General features: G+C 43.7%; 1 protein-coding gene across 2 annotated transcripts in view; it reads right to left on the bottom strand.

Annotated features, from left to right (window-relative positions):
* Positions 1-21,811, bottom strand: part of LOC134350386 (inactive phospholipase D5-like) — a 174,407-nt gene that overhangs the window by 96,060 nt on the left and 56,536 nt on the right. For both annotated transcript variants that reach the window (XM_063055517.1, XM_063055518.1), the window contains exon 5: positions 16,431-16,558. In XM_063055517.1, coding sequence (XP_062911587.1) covers positions 16,431-16,558 — 128 coding nt within the window. The remainder of the gene's footprint in view (positions 1-16,430; positions 16,559-21,811) is intronic.

Raw genomic sequence — 21,811 nt, 5'->3', positions numbered from 1 at the left:
GGTGACCAAAACTGAACACAATACTCCAGATTCGGCCTCACCAATGCCTTATATGACCTCAACATGACATTCCAGCTCTTATACTCAATACTTCGATTAATAAAGGCCAACGTACCAAAAGATCTCTTTACAACCCTATCTACCTGTGACGACACTTTTAGGGAATTTTGTATCTGTATTCCCAGATCCCTCTGTTCCACTGCACTCCTCAGTGCCTTACCATTAACCCTGTACGTTCTACCTTGGTTTGTCCTTCCAACGTGCAATACCTCACACTTGTCAGTATTAAACTCCATCTGCCATTTTTTAGCCCATTTTTCCAGATGGTCCAAGTCCCTCTGCAGGCTCTGAAAACCTTCCTCACTGTCTACTACACCTCCAATCTTTGTATCATCAGCAAACTTGCTGATCCAATTTACCACATTATCATCCAGATCATTGATATAGATGACAAATAACAATGGACCCAGCACTGATCCCTGTGGCACACCACTAGTCACAGGCCTCCACTCAGAAAAGCAATTCTCTACCACCACTCTCTGGCTTCTTCCATCGAGCCAATGCCTAATCCAATTTACCACCTCTCCATGTATACCTAGCGACTGAATTTTCCTAACTAATCTCCCATGCTGCCATTTCCAAGATGTTCTTTATGTACAGCAATACAATTCCTTTACTCATCGATCATGCAGTTTGTTTATTCGGGATTCTGACCTTGAGCTATCTTCAGATGAAGCTTCTTGAATATCTATTCTGTTGAAAGGTCTTGAAAAGGCACTTTTCTTCTTCCAGTTTTGTGTCTGTGGTGTTGCAATGGGACTCAATCCTCTTGAATAAATTCAAAGTGTTCACAGTGTTTTGAACCAGCCAACTATATCATGACGTCTAATCAATATTTGTTCGGACCCCAGAGCAGGAGATAAGCTGGCATTTCGAGGAGACAACACCCTCAGCTGCGCATTGATGTTGGCATCTCAACTGGAGTCAAAATGTCTGCAAACATTGTGCCTAGCTCGGCGATTAACCAATCTTACAAGTAGCCAACCCGAGCTATCAATATTCCACAATATTTCAAATAAGAGATTCTGCAGATGCTGGCAACTCAGAGTAACACACACAAAATGTGGGAGGAGCTCAGCAGGACAGGCAGCATCTATGGAGAGGAATAAAGAGCTGAAACCTTAAGAATTGACAGTTGGGCTGGAAGTTAGTGCTAAAGAGCAAACCACATGCATTTCAGATTGAAATCATGATTTCACTCTGAGACACACGTGAATCTACGACTCAGTTTCTGTGCCCAGAGACTAATTTCCTTTGGTTTCCATTTGGAAGCAGTACTGGATATTGTATCTACTCATAAATCTGTGAAAAATAATTTTTAAGAAGTAACCTGCTTGCCCTCATTTTCAAACCTTGGCTAGCAACATAAGAAGTGTGAACAAAGTACATTTTTCTTCTCAGCGTTAGGTTTAGAGAGGCTTCTTCCAATGAATCCTTTTGCTTCTGTGCACCTAACAAAGAACGTCAGATCCCAGTGTGCAATGCAGGTGGTTCACCAGGAACCGGAAGTGTCGTTGGTGAGCTGGTCGCACGCGCTCGCGTCGAGCTGGAGCCATTCTGTAAACACACATGCGTTAGTTTTACCCACACTAAGTTTCTCTTTTTATCAAGGACAAACATAACAGCTCCAGCTCCAGTTTCCACCCACACCCCAAAGATGTATTGATAAATTAAGTGACAGGCAAGGCAGTTAGTGCAATCTCTTTACAGCACAGTGACCACCAGTTGTGCTTGATGCCCCATAGTTGTCCGTAAGGAGTTTGCACATTCTCCCTGTGACTGTGTGGGTTTCCTCCAGGTGTTCAGAATTCCTCCCACATTCTTAAGATGTATGGTTGGAGTTAGTGAGTTATGAACAAGCTATGTTGGCGCTAGAAGCGTTACGATATTCTTAGCACAATACTCGGACTGTGTTGATTGTTGATGTGAAATAGCACACTTCACCGTATGTTGTGCACGTGATAAATAAAGCTAATCTCTAAGCGTAGGGAAGTGGCGACAGAGCAAAAGCGGAGATGATGGGCATGTGAGGGAATACAAGTTGTGGAGCCACAGGAAAATAAAGAAAAGGGGGAATGGGGTTGCTGTGTCCCAGCATGGACTCAATGGGCCGAAGGGTCAATGTCATTATCAGAAAGTTTCAAGGTTGCAGCGATGATCGTTGTTCCTGTTACTGCAAAAGAGGTCCTAAAATCACTCCCTGAGCTTCAGTTCGAGTTCATTTAGTTTTCATTCAACCATTCGCATGAAGACAGGCAAACGAAACAGGGCTTCTCTGGGGCCAGGTGCAAAACACAGTACCAACAGTCACACACAGCACGTAGCACAAATAGCACATGTAATTAACAATATCAGAAAAATGATAATGTAGTCCAATTTCCTGAGTGTCTTGGCCTGAAGACTGATGGCGTGTGGATGTTATCCAGGAGCCACGCTTCTGCAACAACAAGCCCGCAGCAGTTTCTCATCTCGAGCAAAAGCAGCTGCAGGCGAACACAGTCTGTCTCGTCTTCCTCTGGAGGGCAGCACCAATGGGAGGGGCCGGCCCCAAACCCAGTACAGCATCCAGCAGCACACAACCAGCTTTGGCATCACTGTAGTCAGGTACTGTACGTTCACGTCTGATTTCCTAGCAGTGCAGATCTGTCATGACTGCGTAGGAGGTATGTCACACTTGGACTCCTCACTTTGACTTAGGGAAGGCTAAAAATACAAAATAATGATTCAAAGTGCACACAGGTGGATATTGAAGGGGCTGTGCTGCCCCCACCCCTTTTCTTTGAAATGATTCACATATGAGTCACTTCAGCAGGGGGCTGGAGAACAAGAGGAGCCTTTGGAACTGTCACACAATCAATGCCTTCAGAGGGGAAAAGGAGAAAGAGGAGGGAAATAAAAGAAATTCTGCTGTGTTCACAAGTAACACACACAAAATGCTGGAGGAACTCAGCAGGTCTTGTAGCATGTATGGAAAGGAGTAAAGAGTCAACATTTCCAGCGGAAAACCGTTCATCAGGACAGGAAGATTAAGTCAGATTAAGAAGACTCAGTCCTGATGAAGGGCCTCAGCCAGAAACTTCGATCGTTTATTTCCCTTCATAGATGTTGCCTGACTTGTGAAGTTCCTCCAGCATCTTCTGTGCACATTGCTCAGGGTTTCCAGCACCTGCCGAACTCTCTTGTGTTTATGAATTCACATTTTTCATTTTGACATTGTGGGGTCCAACGTGCACATCTCTCTCTCCCTCCTATGGATATCCACCATCCTGCGTCAAAGTGTTCTATTCTGTAGAATTCCTAGAGTCAGCGTTTTGGTTGTGGCAAAACCCTTAGATCATGTGACTGAACCCTATGCGACAGATAACACCTAGGGTAGCACGGTAGCGTAGCAGTTAATGTATCACTGTTACAGTGCCAGCAACCTGTCTGTAAGGAGTTTCTACGTTAATTGGTCACATGGGTGTAACTGGACGGCGCAGACCCATGGGCTGGAAGGGCCCGTTACTAAGCCATACCTCTGAATAAATAAAATTACCCTGGCTGATGCTTCAGTGCAGTTCTGTTGTTGAGGGGTTAAATTAAGGCCCTGCCCAATGAAGGGAAGCTGGGGAATTTTCCTTGGGTATTTATGCCTCAGCCAGTGATTGAATAGGGGCTGTGACATTTATTTTGTTTCAATGTATAAAATATTGCCAATTACAAATCGGCTGCTAGATTCCAGCAGTACCTCATTGGTTGGAACATAATAAGGCAGGGGTTCCCAACCTTCCTTATGCCATGGACCAGTATCATCAAGCAAGGAGCCCCAGGTTGGGGACCCCTGCAATGAGGGCATCCTGACAGGAAAGGCACAGATAAATTCCAGTAACTTCTTTTAATTTTACATGGGTTTCATACAGTCTGTGCCTATGATAGTTAACTACCAATAATACTTTCATTTTTTTTACCAGGTGCTATAATTCGTCCAGTCACCACAATGGGCTGTAAAGCTCAAAAGTTAATCACAACATGTTGGTGCAATACCCACGACAAACATTAACAACACTTGGTTACGAACCAGTATAATTTTTGATTGATATCATATTTCCTAACTGACTCAAAACTGCAGCATCAGGAAATTCTGGACCCAATTACTGTTGCTAGAGGTCAGGTTTTTGGCTGGGCCAATTTCCAACGTCACATGAAATGTGATGTTTGTCAGGTATCTGTTCCTGGCTTCGGTCTCGATTTGACTTCTACAATCATTCACTCTGAACAAAATTTGGATGTCACACTGGATGTTGAAACCAAAAAGGCCGTGTAGAAATGTACCCTATAATCTTATATGCAAGACAAGCATTTCACTGCATCTTGGAAATTCAGTTCCCTTGGCAAGTTTAGGTCTAACTCATGTACATTATCACTAGTGCATACAACAGCATAAATTTCTACTTCAAATTTCACTATAACATGAATCGCTGCCAACATTTCTCAACCTTCACCAGACTTTTTCTGGAACTGTAATGCTATACTCCACACACTGCTTTATCTTCCTTTACTACTATCTCAGGCTACGTCCACACTACGCCGGATAATTTTGAAAACACAGCTTTTTCTCTTCGCTTTGACCCTCCGTCCACATTGAAACGGCGTTTTCATCCCCCAAAAACGGAGCTTTTCTAAAACACTCTCCAGAGTGTGTAAATTTGAAAACGATTGTTGTGCGTTCTAGTGTGGACGGGGTTAAATAGAAATATTTAAAAACGCTGTCATGACAACATCACAACAACAATGTTTTTTCGGCTTCTGCTTGGTACTGCGCAAGCACTGCCGGACGACTGTTATAACGCGCAGTCGGTGTGAACGGCGTGAGAGTTAAATTGCAAAGTGAGCTTCTTTTGACTATTTAAAAACGCTGTCATGACGTGCCGGAACAGATGGCCGCAGCGCATTTCATTGTTTTCTCGAACGCAACCCCCCACACAACCTAACGATTTCAGAACAGACGGCAATGAGACTGAAGCCAGAGCAGTTAGAAATGTACTCACCAAATACTTTGACCCATAGCTTACTAAATAAATAAGTATACTCATTTTGCCCTGATTTCTGTCCTTGCTTGTATGAAGGTGGTTTACCTATTTATGCAAGTACTTCTCTGAGAATAGATGTGTAACAGCCGAATGTAACGTTGTATGGAAATACAAGATAACACTGATGAAGACATGTTTTATACATTTAACAAGGTGCTTTATATATTTAACAAGGCCTGAGGCCATTCCGAATGAATATCAATTATGTGTAACTAGGAGGCCGTGCACAATCCGGATTTGATGGAGACAGCCGTGAGAAGCGCAGAGGAACATCTGGAGTAACTTCTGAAATGCCCGCTTCGCTGCCGCCGCTACTGTGCGATCGAGAATCTCCGGAGACGAAGTCCCCAAATCCTCGGCTTTGCAAATCACCTGTTGCCGGGGCCGTGGTCGAAACGCTCAGCAAAGATGGTGCTCAGTGCTCGGTGTCAACGAGGTGGTCGGAGGCTCGGAGTTTTCGGACGGACTCGGAGTCGGACTGTGGTCGGATGCTTCCGGGATGCTGCATCGGCAAGTTGGCGGCGCTGGAGGTTCACCGTCTGCGTGAGATGATGGGACTTTCGAGAGACTTTGAGATTTTACCGTGCCCATGGTCTGTTCTTATCAAATTACGGTATTGCTTTGCACTGTTGTAAGTATATGTTATAATTATGTGGTTTTTGTTGGTTTTTAAGTCGGTTTGTCATGTGTTTTCATGATATCATTTTGGAAAAACATTTTATCATTTCTTAATGCGTGCATTACTAATTGACAATAAAAGGGGACCGCGTGTCCTCATAATCATAATAATATTAATGCAACAGAGTTAGTCAGTTTTTCAATGTTCGTCATCAGCCAGGTCATACTGTCTGTGAACTCCCTGTCGGTTGCCTCCATACGCTCCAGTATTTGTTGTTTTTTAGTTTTAAGTCCTCCTGCACGAGAGCAAACAGCAATTCCTTTAAAGTTTTTCTAGACTGTAACTGGACAAACGCGCACCAAGTATACCATTTCCTCTTCGCTTGTTTTCTGTGTCCTGCGCATGTCCAGTAGGAGGAGATTCACCCAAATATCCGTTCTAATGTGGACGGAGATATTTTGAAAAATGCTTGGTGTGGACACCTGTTGTTTTTGCTCGAAACTGGCGTTTTCAAAATTATCCGGTCTAGTGCGGACGTAGCCTCAGTGTAGTAATATATGGAACAATCTGTCTGGATGGCCACAAACAAGAGCTTTTCACATTATTTGATTATGAGATACATCCTAGGATGCACTGGGACACAGCATCAGTGATATCATCGGCTGCTTTGGGCCTGTCAACAACAGTCACTCTCACCCAGGCGACCCAGCCGGGGTTGATCAGGCCCTGGTTTGTGTCCCTGCAGCACTGGTCCCTGGGTCACACTTCTTGATCCATAGCCATCTGAAAGCTCATTCAGCAGCCTCTGTGACAGTCCTGATGGCTCTCCTCTTTACAGCCCCCTGTAATGCCAAGGAGAGAGCAGGGTCTACAAAGCAAGCAGCCAGCAAAGCCTCCAGACCTCACTTACATAGGCCCGCATCGTGCCTCCACCCCAGCCTTTGGCATTGCTCTACCTGCTCTTACAATCAAACGTCTCCTCAATCTAGTCTTCCTGAGGAACTACCATGGCCATCTGCTTCAAGGTTTCTGACAGAATGACCATGTCAGGCCTCAGTGATAACGATGTGATGAGGTCAGGCTTCAAAGGTTCTAAGATTCATTTATTATCAAAGTATGCGCCTCTGAAATTCTTCAATTCTCCGGGTAGCTATGGAACCAAGAAAGAAAGGCAGCAAGATCCTCAACCCCAAATACCGCCTCCCCGCAAAAAGAAAAGCGAACAAAAACTGAACAGGCACATCAACCCCAAATCCCTCCTCCCACACAAAAAAACAAACAAAAATGGATCAGGCACATTGACTCCCAAACCCCACCTCCCCACAAATAAAACCAACAATAACAGAACAGGTCATCAACCCCCAAATCCACCCTCCCACACAAAAAAGAGCAAAATGGATCAGCTACTTTTACCCCCAAATCCCTCCTCCCTCACAAAAATATGAACAAAAATGGATCAGGCACATTGACTCCCAAATCCCACCTCCCCACAAATAAAACCAACAATAACAGAACAGGTCATCAACCCCCAAATCCATCCTCCCATGCAAAAAAACAAACAAAACTGATCAGGCACGAGAAAAAAAACGAGAACATTGAGTGAAAAAACACAGAATATAAAAACTATTAGATTCAAAAGGCTCGTCATGAGGCACATCAAGACCCTGCTGCCCTCCTCACTGGACCCCCTGCGGTTCACGTACCATCCCAACCGTTCAACAGACGATGCCATTGCCATCACTCTCCACCTGGCCCTAACCCACCTGGACAAAAAAGACACGTACGTTCGAATACTGTTCATAGACTTCAGTCCAGCATTCAACACAATCATTCCTCAGCACTTGATTGGAAGGCTAAGTCTACTAGGCCTGAACACCTCCCTCTGCAACTGGATCCTAGATTTCCTGACTGGGAGACCTCAGTCAGTCCGGATTGGAAGCAGCATCTCCAACACCATCACACTGAGCACGGGGGCCCCCCAGGGTTGAGTGCTCAGTTCACTGCTGTTCACTCTGCTGACCCACGACTGTGCTGCAACACACAGCTCGAACCACATCATCAAGTTCGCCGATGACACGACCGTGGTGGGTCTCATCAGCAAGAATGATGAGTCAGCATACAGAGAGGAGATGCAGCGGTTAACGGAATAGTGCAGAGCCAACAACCTGTCTCTGAATGTGAACAAAACAAAAGAGATGGTTGTTGACGTCAGGAGGACACGGAGTGACCACTCTCCGCTGAACATCGACGACTCCTCCGTAGAGATTGTTAGGCGCACTAAATTTCTTGGTGTTCACCTGGCGGAGAATCTCACCCGGTCCCTCAACACCAGCTCCATAGCAATGAAAGCCCAGCAGCGTCTCTACTTTCTGCGAAGGCTGAGAAAAGTCCACCTCCCACTCCCCATCCTCACAACATTCTGCAGAGGTTGTATTGAGAGCATCCTGAGCAGCTGCATCACTGCCTGGTTCGGAAATTGCACCATCTCGGATCGCAAGACCCTGCAGCGGATAGTGAAGTCAGCTGAGAAGATCATCGGGGTCTCTCTTCCCACCATTAGAGACATTTACACCACACGCTGCATCCGTAAAGCAAACAGCATTATGAAGGACCCCACGCACCCCTCATACAAACTCTTCTCCCTCCTGCCATCTGGCAAAAGGCACCGAAGTATTTGGGCTCACATGACCAGACTATGTAAGTTTCTTCCTCCAAGTCATCGGACTCCTCAATACCCAGAGCCTGGACTGACACCAACCTACTGCCCTCTACTGTACTTATTGTCTTGTTAATTATTTATCGTAATGCCTGCACTGTTTTGTGTATTTTATGCAGTTCTGGGTAGGTCTGTAGTCTAGTGTAGTTTTGTGTTGTTTTTTACGTAGTTCAGTGTACTTTTTGTATTGTTCATGTAGCACCATGGTCCTGAAAAACGTTGTCTCATTTTTACTGTGTACTGTACCAGCAGTTATGGTCGAAATGACAATAAAAAGTGACTTGACTTAACTTGAAAAAATAGAGTCTATAGTCCAAGTCCACATCTAAAATGTAGAAAAACCTGAACAACAGTCTCCAGGCACAGTAGCAGGCTCTACCCTCTCCGGTACAGAACAACTGATCAAAAGGCAATCAGCCGGTGCTCACCGTCTGCACTTGCCTCGATGCTTCAATCTCCCTCGTCACTTTAATTGGCAAACAATGAAAGCTATAATTGCTGAAAAAGGGCCAAACATTGGCTTGCAACCTGCCTGTTACAAGGTTCACGTACACTATCTCTGCCTCCCTGAATCCTCTCGGAGACTGCAGAGCGTTGAAACACCCAATCTCCAAACTCCTACACTCGCCTTGATGTTTCAATCTCCCTCACCGCTTTAATTGACGAGTGACGGAAGCCATCTGCAAAATGGGGTCAAACATCGACTCACGCACCATCCTACAGCCTTCTCACTACGGGGTTTGCTCACGCTGCCTCTGCCTCCCGGAATCTCGGAGACTGCAGAGCACTGAAGCACCCAAACAATCTCCAAACTGCAAATCACAGGCTCCAACAGTTCCAGAATCACATTCAAGACAAGAAACAGACACAATAGAAATAAAAGAAAGATGGTTTCATGATCTATCCAGAAGATGTTGACCAAAGGAGTACTGTACGCAGGCGCCACCTTGACCATAAATGTATGTAACAAAAATAAACAAATTACTAATTTCCTGATGAAAATCTCACCACATCTCATGGTTAATGCAGCACCTCATGATCCAAAAGGTTATAGATTTTCAGCAAAATGTCACATTTCTGAAATCCTACAAAAGGTAGTGAATCTGGCCCAATACATCACTGGTAAAACCCTCCTAATCATTCAGCACTTCTACATGAAACGTTGCTGTAGAAAAACAGCATCCATCATCAAAGATCCTCACCACCCAGGCCATGCTCTTTTCTCACGGCTGCCATCGGGTAGAAGGTACAAGAAGCTTCAGGACTCGCACCAACAGGTTCAAGAACAGTTACTATCCCTCAAGCATCAGGCTCTTGAACAAAAGGAGATAACTACACTTATTCTATTTCTGGTGTTCCCGTAAACGATGGCCTCATTTTAAGGACCCTTTATCTGGTTATTTCATACTCGTTATTTATTGCTATTTATTTATATTTTCATTTGCATAGTTTGTTGTCCATTGATCCTGTTTACAGTTACTGTTCTCTAGGTTTGCTAAATATGCCCACAGAAAAGGAATCTCGAGGCTGTAAATAGTAAAATGTACGTACTCTGATAATAAATTTTACTTTGAACCTTGAAATGTTGAAGTCCAATGAATCAATTCCTGAGCAAAAATAAACCTTGCAGATGATTAAATGTTATTATAATAAATGTTCTACATCTTCCACTACAAATAAAGATAGCAGTAAACGCGTCAGTTCAATCCACAGTGCAGATTGCAAAAATACTTCAGTGCAGACCCAAACCATCTAATTATAGTGGATCCATTCCTAAAGGTGGACATCTTTGCCAAGTGGGCGCCACAACAATTCAGAGTCCCACATTACCACCACGACTCTGGACAGAAACCTGGAGAGGTCTATTTATCTGTGCGATGAGATCACCTCCATTACATGTGAAAGCAATCTAGTTACAAGATTTGCAGTGAGGAGTGGAGGAAGTGGGGTGTGTGGGCAACGAGAACCCAAGGCTTCAGATTTCTGAAACATTTCAGCAGACACGGTGTCATGGACAATGTTCACTGCTACATGGAATGGAACCTTAAAAATACAATAAATCTTCTTGTGGATCATATTTCTTTTAAGTACTCCTAAAATACTATTGAATAAACCAGTGAAACAATAACCAAGTTGTTCTCCTTCATAAAATTAACTCTGAAGTTTCCATCTCTGTGCGCCATGCTTCTCCTAGACAACACACACAAAATGCTGGAGGAACTCAGCAGGCCAGGCAGCATCTATGGAAAAGAGTAAACTGTTGACGTTTTGGACCAAGACCCTTCATCAGGACTGGAAAAAGGAATGAGAAGTCAGAGTAAGAAGATGGGGGGAGGGCTGCCTGGCCTGCTGAGTTCCTCCAGCATTTTGTGTGTGTTGCTTTGGATTTCCAGCATCTGCAGATTTTCTCATATTTATGTTTCTCCTGGAGACTTACTCTTACATTTCTGTCTCCTAATCTCCTGCCTCTCCAGGGGGTTGCCTACTCCAGTCTGACAAGAGAATCATAGAGCCATAGTCATACAGCATGGAAATAGGTCCTGTGGTCTAACTGGGCCACCACAAACACAGTATCGTCCCTGCTGGTCCCAGTTGCCTGTGTTCGGCCCAGAACACTCCAAGCCCTTCCACTCGCATGAACCTATCCAAATGCCACCTGAATGTTGTAACTGTATCTGCCTTGACCACTTCTTCTGGCAGCTCTTTCCAGGTTCTCACCATCTTCTGTGTAAAGAAGTTACCCCTCAGGTCTCTTTTAAATGTTTACCCTCTTTCCTTGTAGTTCCCTCCAGTTTTGGACTCTCCAAACTTCGAGGAAAAGACGACTACTGTCCACCTTATCTATACCCCTATGATTTTATAAACTTCTACAAGGTCACCCCTCATTCTCTTGCACTACAGGGAGTGAAGATCCAGCATAGCCAACCTTTCCCCGTAACTGAGACCCTGTAGTCCAGGCAGCATCTTCGTGAATATATCAGCATCCTCATAAATCTCTTCTCACCCTATCCAGCTTGAAAATGTCTATCCCATAACAGGGTGACCAAAACTGCAGTCAACACACAGAGTGGTTCAATAATCAGATATGAATTGAATTGAATAGACTTTATTTCTTACATCCTTCACATACATGAGCAAAAATCTTTACATTACATCTCTGTCTAAATGTGCAACCATAGTAATTTATAATAAATAGAACAGTCAATGTAACATAGAAATACACTCAAATCAGCATGAGTTCATCAGTCTGATGGTCTGGTGTTAGAAGCTGTACTGGAGCCTGTTGGCCCTGGCTTTTATGCTGCAGTACCATTTCCCAGATGGTAGCAGCTGGAATAGATTTTGGTTGGGGCGACTTGGGTCCCCAATGACCCTTTTTTCCACACCTGCCCTTGTAAATGTCCTGAATCATGGGAAATTCGCAACTACAGATGCGCTGGGCTGTCCACATCACTCTCTGCAGAATCCTGCGATTAAGGGAGGTACAGTTCCCATACCAGGCAAGTGATGCAGCCAGTCAGGATGCTCTCAATTGTGCCCCTGCAGAAAGTTCTTAGGATTTGGGGGCCCATACCAAACTTCCTCAACCGTCTGAGGTGAAAGAGGTGCGGTTGTGCCTTTTTCACCCCACAGCTGGTGTGTACAGACCATGTGATGTGGATGCTGAGGAGCTTAAAGCCACTTACCCTCTCAACCCCAGATTCACTGATGTCAACAGGGGTTAGCCCGTGTTCTTCTCTTGTCAATTGACCTCTGTGAGGCAGCTTCCACTTGCCTCAGCACGTCATGCTCTGGCACAGAGGTGAGGCAACGAGGAGAGCTGCTTCCTCACAGCAACAGAGACTCAAGTTCAATCTTGACCTTGGGCCATGTGTAGGTGGAGTTTACAGCTTCTCTCTATGAAGTATGGGTTTACTCTGGGTGCTCCTATTTCATCACTGCATCCCAAACACCTACTAGTAGGTAGGTTAATTGACCATTGTAAATTGCCCCTTAATTTGCAGACAAATGGCAGAATAGAGGAAGAGGTTGATGAGGATGTGAGGAGAATAAGCAGGAGTGGCACAGTAGCATAGTGGTTAGCACAAAGCTTTACAGTACTAGTGATTGGGGTTCAATTCCCACCACGGCCTGCAAGGAGCTTGTACGTTCTCCCCATGACTGCATGGGTTTCCTTCAGACTCTCTGGTTTTCTCCCAGAGTCCAAAGACGTACTGGTTGGTAGGTTAATTGGTCATTGTAAATTGTCCCGTGATTAGGCTAGGATTAAACAGGGGGATTATTCCCCCAAGGGCCTACTCTGCACTATATCTCAATAAGTAAATAAATAAAAATCATGATTCACGTAGGATTATTGTAAATGAGTAGTTCATGATTGCACGAGACATTTACCTGTAGACCATAGCTGCAAACTAATCTGAATACACCAAAAAAAAAAGCATCAACTTTTCTCCATGAATGCCACGTGAATGTTTTATCAAGTTTGTTTTAATGTTCTTGGACTGGTCTGCAGTTGGATGCCAACAGCAAATTCGCAATAAATACTAGACACCAGCTGCCTTCTCACACTCTGGCAGCCTTCCTATACAAGGAACTACAAAACGGAATAGGTCGTCTGGCTATTTAATATGGCATTTACCAGCAGACTCGATGGGCTGAATGGCTTAATTCCGGATGGCCCAATTGAGCAGACTTGATGGGCCGAGTGGTATAATGATTGGGGCTGCTCTGGGGTTCTGACCTGAGAACCCAATTTCGGTCCTGAATGCTGTTGTTCGCTTCAGTTGTTTGCATGATTTGTAAATTTTTCTTTCTCTTGTGGATCGAGTGTTGATCTTCTATTTTTATTTTTTTTTTAAATTTGATTCTTTCGGATTTCTTGCTTTGTGGCTACCTGTGAGTGAGCCAACCTCAAGGTTGTATAATTTATACATTTGTTTTTATTATAAATGGATCTTGAATCTTATTTCGGCCCCTAAATCTTATGGTATATGGCACTTAATAGAAGAACAACACATTCACCATTTCTGTAGCCAACTGGATTTTCACTAATGGGACTTGAATAACATTTCTGACCACATGCTCTTTCTAATCTATTGAGTTAGTTTAAGTCATTATAATTGAAATTTAGTTCTATTGATTTGTGAGGAGCAACTTAAATTATTCTCCAGTTTCTAGTCAGACTGTAAAACAATCAGAGTTTTTATTCCCTGCTGCTGGAAATACTTTCTCCAAGGTTACCGAACAGCAGCTTTCACTAATTGACTTGCTAGAGATGTACAAGATGGTAAGAGGCATATGACTTCATAGCAGGTGTACAAGATGATAAAGAGGATCGGCTGAGTGAATAGCCAGAGATTTTCTCCCAGTGCAGAAGTGGAGGAGGGCATTGTTTTAAGGTGACTGGAGGCAAACATAGGGAGATGTCAGAGGCAAGGTCTTTACACAGGGAGCAGAGGGTACACGTATGATCAGCCAGGGGTGGTGGCGGAGGCAGGAGTATTAAGGAAACTCTTAGATAAGTCCATGGATGATAGAAAAATGGAGGGCAACGAAGGAGGGAAGGGTTAGATTGATCTTAGAGTTGGCTAAAAGGTCAGCACAACAGGGTCTATATGACCTGAAAGTTTTCTACGTTCTATGTCCTTCAGTAGACTAAGTTGACACTGGGATCTGGATTTAATGCCATCTGTCTAATCTATATCTTACTGATGGAAATGAAATTTTCACCCTCTCTTGCAAATGTGGAGCATTTCAAATCCATTTATCTCATTAAAGTGTTCTGATTATGTTTAGTAGGAAAACATCTCCAATTAGCAGCCTTTGTAAGGATTAATTCTCATCTAATTGTATCACCGAACTACAAGGACATTATCATAGTTTGCACTCCATTACGAGGCAAACTGGTCAAAGCTTTTTTTATTTTATCATTATTCGGAATACAGTTGGTCACTAATAAAGCTGCTATTTATTTAACACCTCTAACTGCCTTTCAGAAGGTACCCCACAATTGTGGATCATCAATAATTCCAGGATTGAAATCTGGTGATATTGATATGGTTACAAGTCTGGACAATGTACATCTTGGGGGAAGAGTGGTGAGCAACCTGCCGTTGGTATATTCCCTGGTGGCCTGGGTGCAGAAGTGGATGCTGCCTGAATTGGAAAGCTTGTCTTAACAGGAATAGTTGGGGGAGTTAGGACTTTTCCCTTTGGAGCCAAGGAGGATGAGAGGATGATAGAGATGTACAAATTACCAAGAGGATAGCAGAGTCTTTTTCCCCAGCACAAAACTGACTAATAGGAGAGGGCACAATTTTAAAGTGATTGGAAGATAGTATGGGGGTGAATGTCAGAGGTTAAGTTTTTATTTTACAGAAGTAGTAGTGGGTGCATGGAATGGAGGTGGCGATAGAGGCAGATACATTAGTGAGATTCAAGAGGCTCTTTGATTAGGCATGTGGATGATAGAACGGTGGAAAGCTATGTGGGAGGAAAGGGTTATATTGATCGTGGGAGTAGGTAAAAAGATCAGCACAACATCGTGGGCTGAAGACCCTGTACTGTGCTGTGGTATTCTATGCTCTCTATTCTTGTTCTTTTGGTAGTGGAGGCTCTGCATGTGGAAGGTGCTGTCAAGAGTAGCCTAGGCAAAAAGTGCAATAGTTTTCACTTATAGTAACCACATGCTCCAGTGGCGCAGGGAATGAACGTTGAGAATACTAGACAGGACGCCGATCAAACTGGCTGCTTTCTCCTGAATACTGCCTAATGCCTTGACTTTACTGGACTTCAAGGAGGCTTACTAAATAAAAACATAATTGATTCCAGCTTACAGGAAGTTGCTGCCTTATTTCTCAACAACAGCTTGGATGAACCAGATTACCCTTTCACATACAGTAGATAGTTGGAGCAACCTTGTTATTTTGCTTTTCAGTCGATCATTTACCAACACGTCGATTTCATATTGCCTGGGCTTGTGTACTGAGTGCCTACATGCATTTTTCTAAGTCGATTATTTGTGTACCATCACTGAACATTACCGGATTAAGCTATTTTTCATGGAAAGTTCACCATATTCAAGTATTAAGATGCATCTGACTAACAGCCCATTATGCCACTGGCATTTAGGACAGCTATGAAGGTCCTCCATCTCTAGAGGTGTTCAAGGCTTCCTTCATCGTGTCGGTAGCTTCCTCTCAGTTTTCACTACTGTCAGTCATGCTTATCCGGGGTGGAGACTCAGGAATACCATCACACTCAGATGTAGGGTTCTTCACTGCTGTTTCCATAACAATTTTGCTTACCAGTCAGAGTTGTTAGCCCCTAGTTGACTGGAGGACCAGTGAACCACTCTTACTCTAGCCTCTAACCTTTGACCTTTTGGCATGGATGACCCTACCAAGAGCCAAATCGTAAAGTCTTGACTCCAGCCAACATAGCTCTCCAGGTCATTGAAGCACGCAAACCTCCACGACAAGGTGGTGGTCCTTTTGGAGGATTAAAATGCAAGCAATCACCAAAATGTCCAATGATCATTCTTTTTGGAAGAATGAAGGGAGTGACCTCATTGAAAAGTACTGAATCTGGAACAGCCTAGATACAATGGCGTGGAGAGGATGTTTCCTATAGTGGGGGAGTTTAGGACCAAAAGACACAGCCTTGGAATAGAAAGACATCTGTTTAGAATAGGAATGAGGGGAAATTTCTTTAGCTAGAGTGTGACGAATCTATGGAATTCATTGCCACAGACGGCTATGGAGGCCAAGTCATTGGATATATTTAAAGTGGAGGTTGTTCAGTTGTCTATTAATCAGGACATCAAAGATTATAGGGAGAAGGCAAGAGAATGGGGTTGAGGATAATAATAAATCAGCCATGACGGAATGGCAGAGCAGACTCAATGGACCAAATGGCCGAATTCTGCTCCTATGTCTTATGGTATTATGGATCCATCAAAAATTACCTGAGTCAGTGAGCGCCAGTCCATGTAGGCACTGCCGATATAAATGTGCTTCTTGTCCACCACCCAAAAAGAAGAATGGAGCTTGCCATCAATAATAGGAGTCATGTTGATATATTTCACCAAAATACCTGTGTCAACAGCCAAGAAATAGTCATTAGTTGCTATAAGCAAAGATGTAGAAGGTAACAGATAGAATGCACAATGGGGAATCACTTACAAATGTTCAAATATTATGATTTTGATGACAATGCAATAAATATCACCACATAAAGCTCTTTAAAATACTTGCATGCTTAGAAACCATGGGACAAATCCAAAGGGTTGTGCTCCAATGTGTTCACCCTGTAAACTAATTGCTTATAAAAAGCTGGTTCTTGCCTGAATGAAATCACCATTTTAAAAAATGCCTAGTTAAAGTACTATTGCATAAAATTGCATTGCATAGCGTTGCTTTAATCAATGTTTCTATAAGAAAACTGATTATTTCTGGAGTTGAATGTGATTGCACTGACTTCTGGGTCAAGTTGCACTATGCAGAAATTCAGTGGGGCATTTCTGATTGCAAATTGAGCTTGCATCAGTGAAATACTTCCAAATGAATGAGAATTCAATGACACCATCTCCCATGCTGTGCTGGCTCGAATGTTACCAGGAGAATTCTAGGCGCCCAGTCTTTGGGCACTCTCCGACAAGCTAGTTTCCCTAGAAATGGGCAAAGAAGAGAGCTGCTTTCGACCTTAAGTAGACCAAAAATTGTTTGCAATCAGCTACAGAACAAATGAGTTGCTACTTGGCGGAATGACTGCTCAAGGATCAACATCATCAGGGAAATTACAACTGCTGTCTGAATCCCAGTGCGCAAATGCAGATGAGTTATGAGCCAGCTGCAAGTTTGGCTAACTAGGGAGATGATAGTGCCACCTCTCCACGTCCATAATTACTGATGACACTTTTGATGTGGATCATTTAAAGTAGGCGCTCAAAGAGGGAATGCAGCAAGCTGGTGAATTGTTGTCGTTGGGTGTGCTGACAATCTGCCTGTCTTTAGCATGAGATTGAATAGGGAGGGAAAGACTGAACATACATTTGCATATACACACACACACACACACACACACACACACACACAGTAACAGACACAAAATACAGGATGAACTGAGCAGGTCAGGTGCCGTCTGTGGAAAGGAATAAAGAGCCAACGTTACGGGCCGAGACCCTTCATCAGGACTAGAAAGGAAGGGAAGAGCCTCAGCCCAAAATGTTGGCTGCTTATTTCTTTCCACGGATGCTGCCTGACCTGCTGAGATCCTCCAGCATTCTGCATGTACATTCACACAGGGCTTCTCATAGCTTGAGCCAGCAATTTACTCGGCATAGTTTTAAGGAGGGAATGACACAAAGTGAACTGTTACAGATGCTGTAATCTGAAATAAAAATAAGTTCAGCAGGTTAAGGGGTATCTCCATTTTATCTCTGCAGAGTTAAAGTGTCAGGTGAATGAACTTTCATCAGAGATAGAGAACTTTCATAGAACCATAAAACACAACAACACAGAAACAGGCCCTCTGGCTCATCTGGTCCATGCTGAACTGTTAATCTGCCGAGTCCCATTGACCTGCGCGCGGACCATAGTCCTCATACACCTCCCATCCATGTACCTTCCCAAATTTATCTTACATGTTGAAATCGAACCCAAATCCAACACGTCCACTGGCAACTCATTCCTCACTCTACTACCCTCTGAGTGAAGTTGTTCCCCTCATGTTCCACTTACACATTTCACCTTTCACCCTTAACCCATAGCCTCTAGTTGTAGTCTCACCCAACCTTAATGGAAAAGGCCTGCTTGCATTTACCCTCATAATATTTTAAACTACCTTTCAAATCTCCCCTCATTCTTCTACACTGTTGCTCGCTTCTATTGTTTGAATGATCTTTTTTTTCCTCTTCCTCTGTGGGCACTGGGGTTGGTTTTATTTTTTTTTATTAGGTTCTTTCGGGTTCCTTGCTTTGTGACTGCCTGTTAAGCAAACAAATCTCAAGGTTGTATGATTTATACTTGATAATAAATGCACTTTGAAACTTGAATCTTGTGAAATAAAGTCCGAACCTTTTTAATTTTTCCCTATAACTCAGGTACTCAAGTCCCAGCAACATCCTTGTAAAATTTCTCTGCACTCTTTCAACCTCATGGATATTTTTTCTGTAGGAAAGTGACCAAAACTGCACACAATACTTCAAATTAGGCTTCACCAATGTCTTATACAATTTCAACATAACATCCCAACTCCTGTACTCAGTAGATTGATTTATGAAGATTCTTGATTTATGATATATTTATACCTGTGACTTTCACCAGCTCTGGTATAAGATTTGTGTCCAAAACGTTTCTCTCTCTTCCAGATGCTGCTCGACCTGCTGAATACTTCTAGCATTTTCTATTTTTACATGAGAAAATGATGATATCCACAATTTTCAGTGAAATTAGCTGCAGCCAAGGTTTTACATGAGTTTTAAGATCAATCACAATTTTCCACCACGTGTTCCATCTCAGGCAGAACTGCTACAAGCTCATAAGAACGTCCTTCGTATCTGTACCAGAAAAGTGAATCATTATAGCGGGTGGTTAAATGATATGGAGCAGCAGGATCCTGTGGTCAAGCTCTGGTCCTGCCAGCCCCTGTAATCCACTTGGTGAGGGAACAGAACTCACCTCAATTTTCCCTTTGCCTGCTATCCACCGACCCTTTATATACCGTGTCATATGACATTGCGATCACGATCTTTCGATGACCATGATAGTACTTGGAAAATTCTTCTACAGAAGTGGTTTGCCATTGCCTTCTTCCGGGCAATGTCCTTACAAGAGGGGTAATCCCAGCCATTATCAAAACTCTTCAGAGATTGTCTGCCTGGCATCAGCGATCATATAACCAGTTCTTGTGATATGCACCAGCTGCTCATGCGACCATCCATCATCTTATATGCAGTCTGCGTGTCAGAATAAGGGAAAAGAACTCCAACAATCCTTCAAGATTAGTTTGGTTTTTAACTTTATCACTCACGTCAAAGCATCCCTGAGTGGATTGTTGAGAGAAAACTCCAGGCAGGAAGACTGCAGTGGCAGCCGAGCTGAACTAATTCCCCCTTCCATTTAAAATATAGAAATCAATCCAGTTGCATTAGGACTCATCGACACAAGAGATTCTGTAAATTAGATTAGATTATGAGGACACTCAGTCCTCGTTTATTGTCATTTAGAAATGCTTGCATTAAGAAATGATACAATGTTCCTCCAGAGTGATATCACACAAAAAAACAGGACAAACCAAAGACTAACACTGACAAGACCACATAATTATAACATATAGTTACAGTAGTGCAAAGCAATACCATAATTTGATAAAGAGCAGACCATGGGCACGGTAAAAAAAAAAGTCTCAAAGTTCCGATCGACTCCCGATAGTCCCGATAGCAGGCGGCAAAAGGGAGACACTCTCCCTGCCATAAACCTCCAGGCACCGACAACTGCCGATGCGTTGGAAGCACCCGACCACAGCCGACTCTGAGTCCATCGGAAATCTTCGAGCCTCCGACACCGAGCACCATCTCTGCCGAGCGCTTCGACCCCGCCCCAGCCGCCGAGCAACAAGCAAAGCTCAGGACTTGGGGCCTTCTCCTCCGGAGATTCTGGATCACATGGCAGTGAAGGCGACACTTCAGAAGTTTTTCCAGATGTTCCTCTGTGCTCTCATGTCCATCTCCATCAAATCAGGATTGTGCACGGCACCCTACTTGATAGATTACAGATATCATTCACCGGAGTAAATGCTGAGCTCACACAAAATGCCGGAGCAGGTCAAGCAGGATGTGCGGAGGGGAATAAACAGTTGACATTTTGAGCTGAGACCCTTCATTGAAGCATTCTTTGTTTTTATTTCAAAAGGGGTTGTAATTCTCTCCAGGAGTGATGAGAGATTAAAGAATCCATCCTGCACTCAGTGATGGGCACTGAGTGCTGGTGGGATTTACCCCTATATCCTCACAGCAGAGTGGATGGAGTTAATGGTGGAGAGAAGAGACGGGGATAAAATAGGAAGAAGAATATCCTGACAATAACCATGGTATCGATCGACAAGAGGAAACTAATTAATGTATATTTTTTCAGATTTATCCTCAAAGTTTTGATTGATTGATTGGTTGTCCATCATATGCGACATTGACAGGTGAAACCTGTACAGGAGAGTATTTGAAGAGGAAAAGTTGTTGCGCTGGGGCAGTTTGACCCCCTCGACCTCAATGGTCTGGATCTAGTGGTACGAGTCGTCGTCACAACCAAGGCTTCCCTGGTTGCAGTGGATGACCGTGACTTATTCTGTGCCTTGTCATGCCCTTCGCTCTCCACGTAACATTGCAGAACTGCCTTCTTGGCCGTTGGGTTTCACTGTTGATATCATCCCGCCCGCTCTGCCGGAGCTGGCTTTGCATGCTAGGACAGGGTGCAGTCGCTGTCGCACGTGAGCAAGCAGCTACTTGGAGCCACGGCTGAGAGCTGATTGTCCGGTGGGGACCAAAGGTGAGTGAGCTTCCCCAGATTGGACATGACAAACACCTTCAGCAGAGGTGGTACCCCTTCATGTCACCCCATACACCCTGAAACTTTTACAAAGGGTATAAATATAGGAAAGTGACAGTTCATTAAATTGCTCTTGACCTAAGAAGAGACAGGCTTCAATCAACCCGAGCAATCAGTTGTCTGGCTGAGGTGACACAAAGTTTATTTAATTTATTTTATTTAGACATACTGTGCAGTGTGGAACAGACCCTTCCAGCCCAACAAGCTGTGCTGCCCAGCAACCCACCTATATTTAACCCTAGCCCAATCATAGAACAACTTACAATGACCAAATTAACCTACTAACCGATACTTCATTAGACCATGGGAGGAAACTGGAGCAGCTGGAGATAATCCACGCAGTTCAGAGGGAGAGCACACAAACTCCTCAAAGATGGCACCGGAATTGAATTCCAAGCTCTGAAATGCCCCGAGCTGTAATAACATCATGGTAACCACTACACCACTGTGGTGATTAAAAAGAGCTTGGGGTCTCTTAGGACTTTTTGGTAGGCTTCAATCCTAATGATCTATTAGGCACTCCGCAAAGACCAATAAAAAGAAGCAAGAACCAAGGTGTAAGCAAGAGTGGCCATTGTTGGAAAATGACATTGGAGAAGTAGTAATGGGGGGCCAAGAAAAGGCAAACAAAGTTTAGAAGTATTTTCCATTGGGTTTTACTGTGGAAGACACTACAAGTGTGCCAGAAATTCAAGACTGCAAGGTGGCAGAAGTGATCGTAGTTGCTATTACAAAGGAATTGGTG

Source organism: Mobula hypostoma, chromosome 8, assembly GCF_963921235.1.
Source record: "Mobula hypostoma chromosome 8, sMobHyp1.1, whole genome shotgun sequence".
In the NCBI taxonomy this organism is placed as follows: Eukaryota; Metazoa; Chordata; class Chondrichthyes; order Myliobatiformes; family Myliobatidae; genus Mobula; species Mobula hypostoma.
The sequence above is the reverse complement of the archived record's forward strand: the minus strand, read 5'-3'. Positions and strand labels throughout refer to the sequence as shown.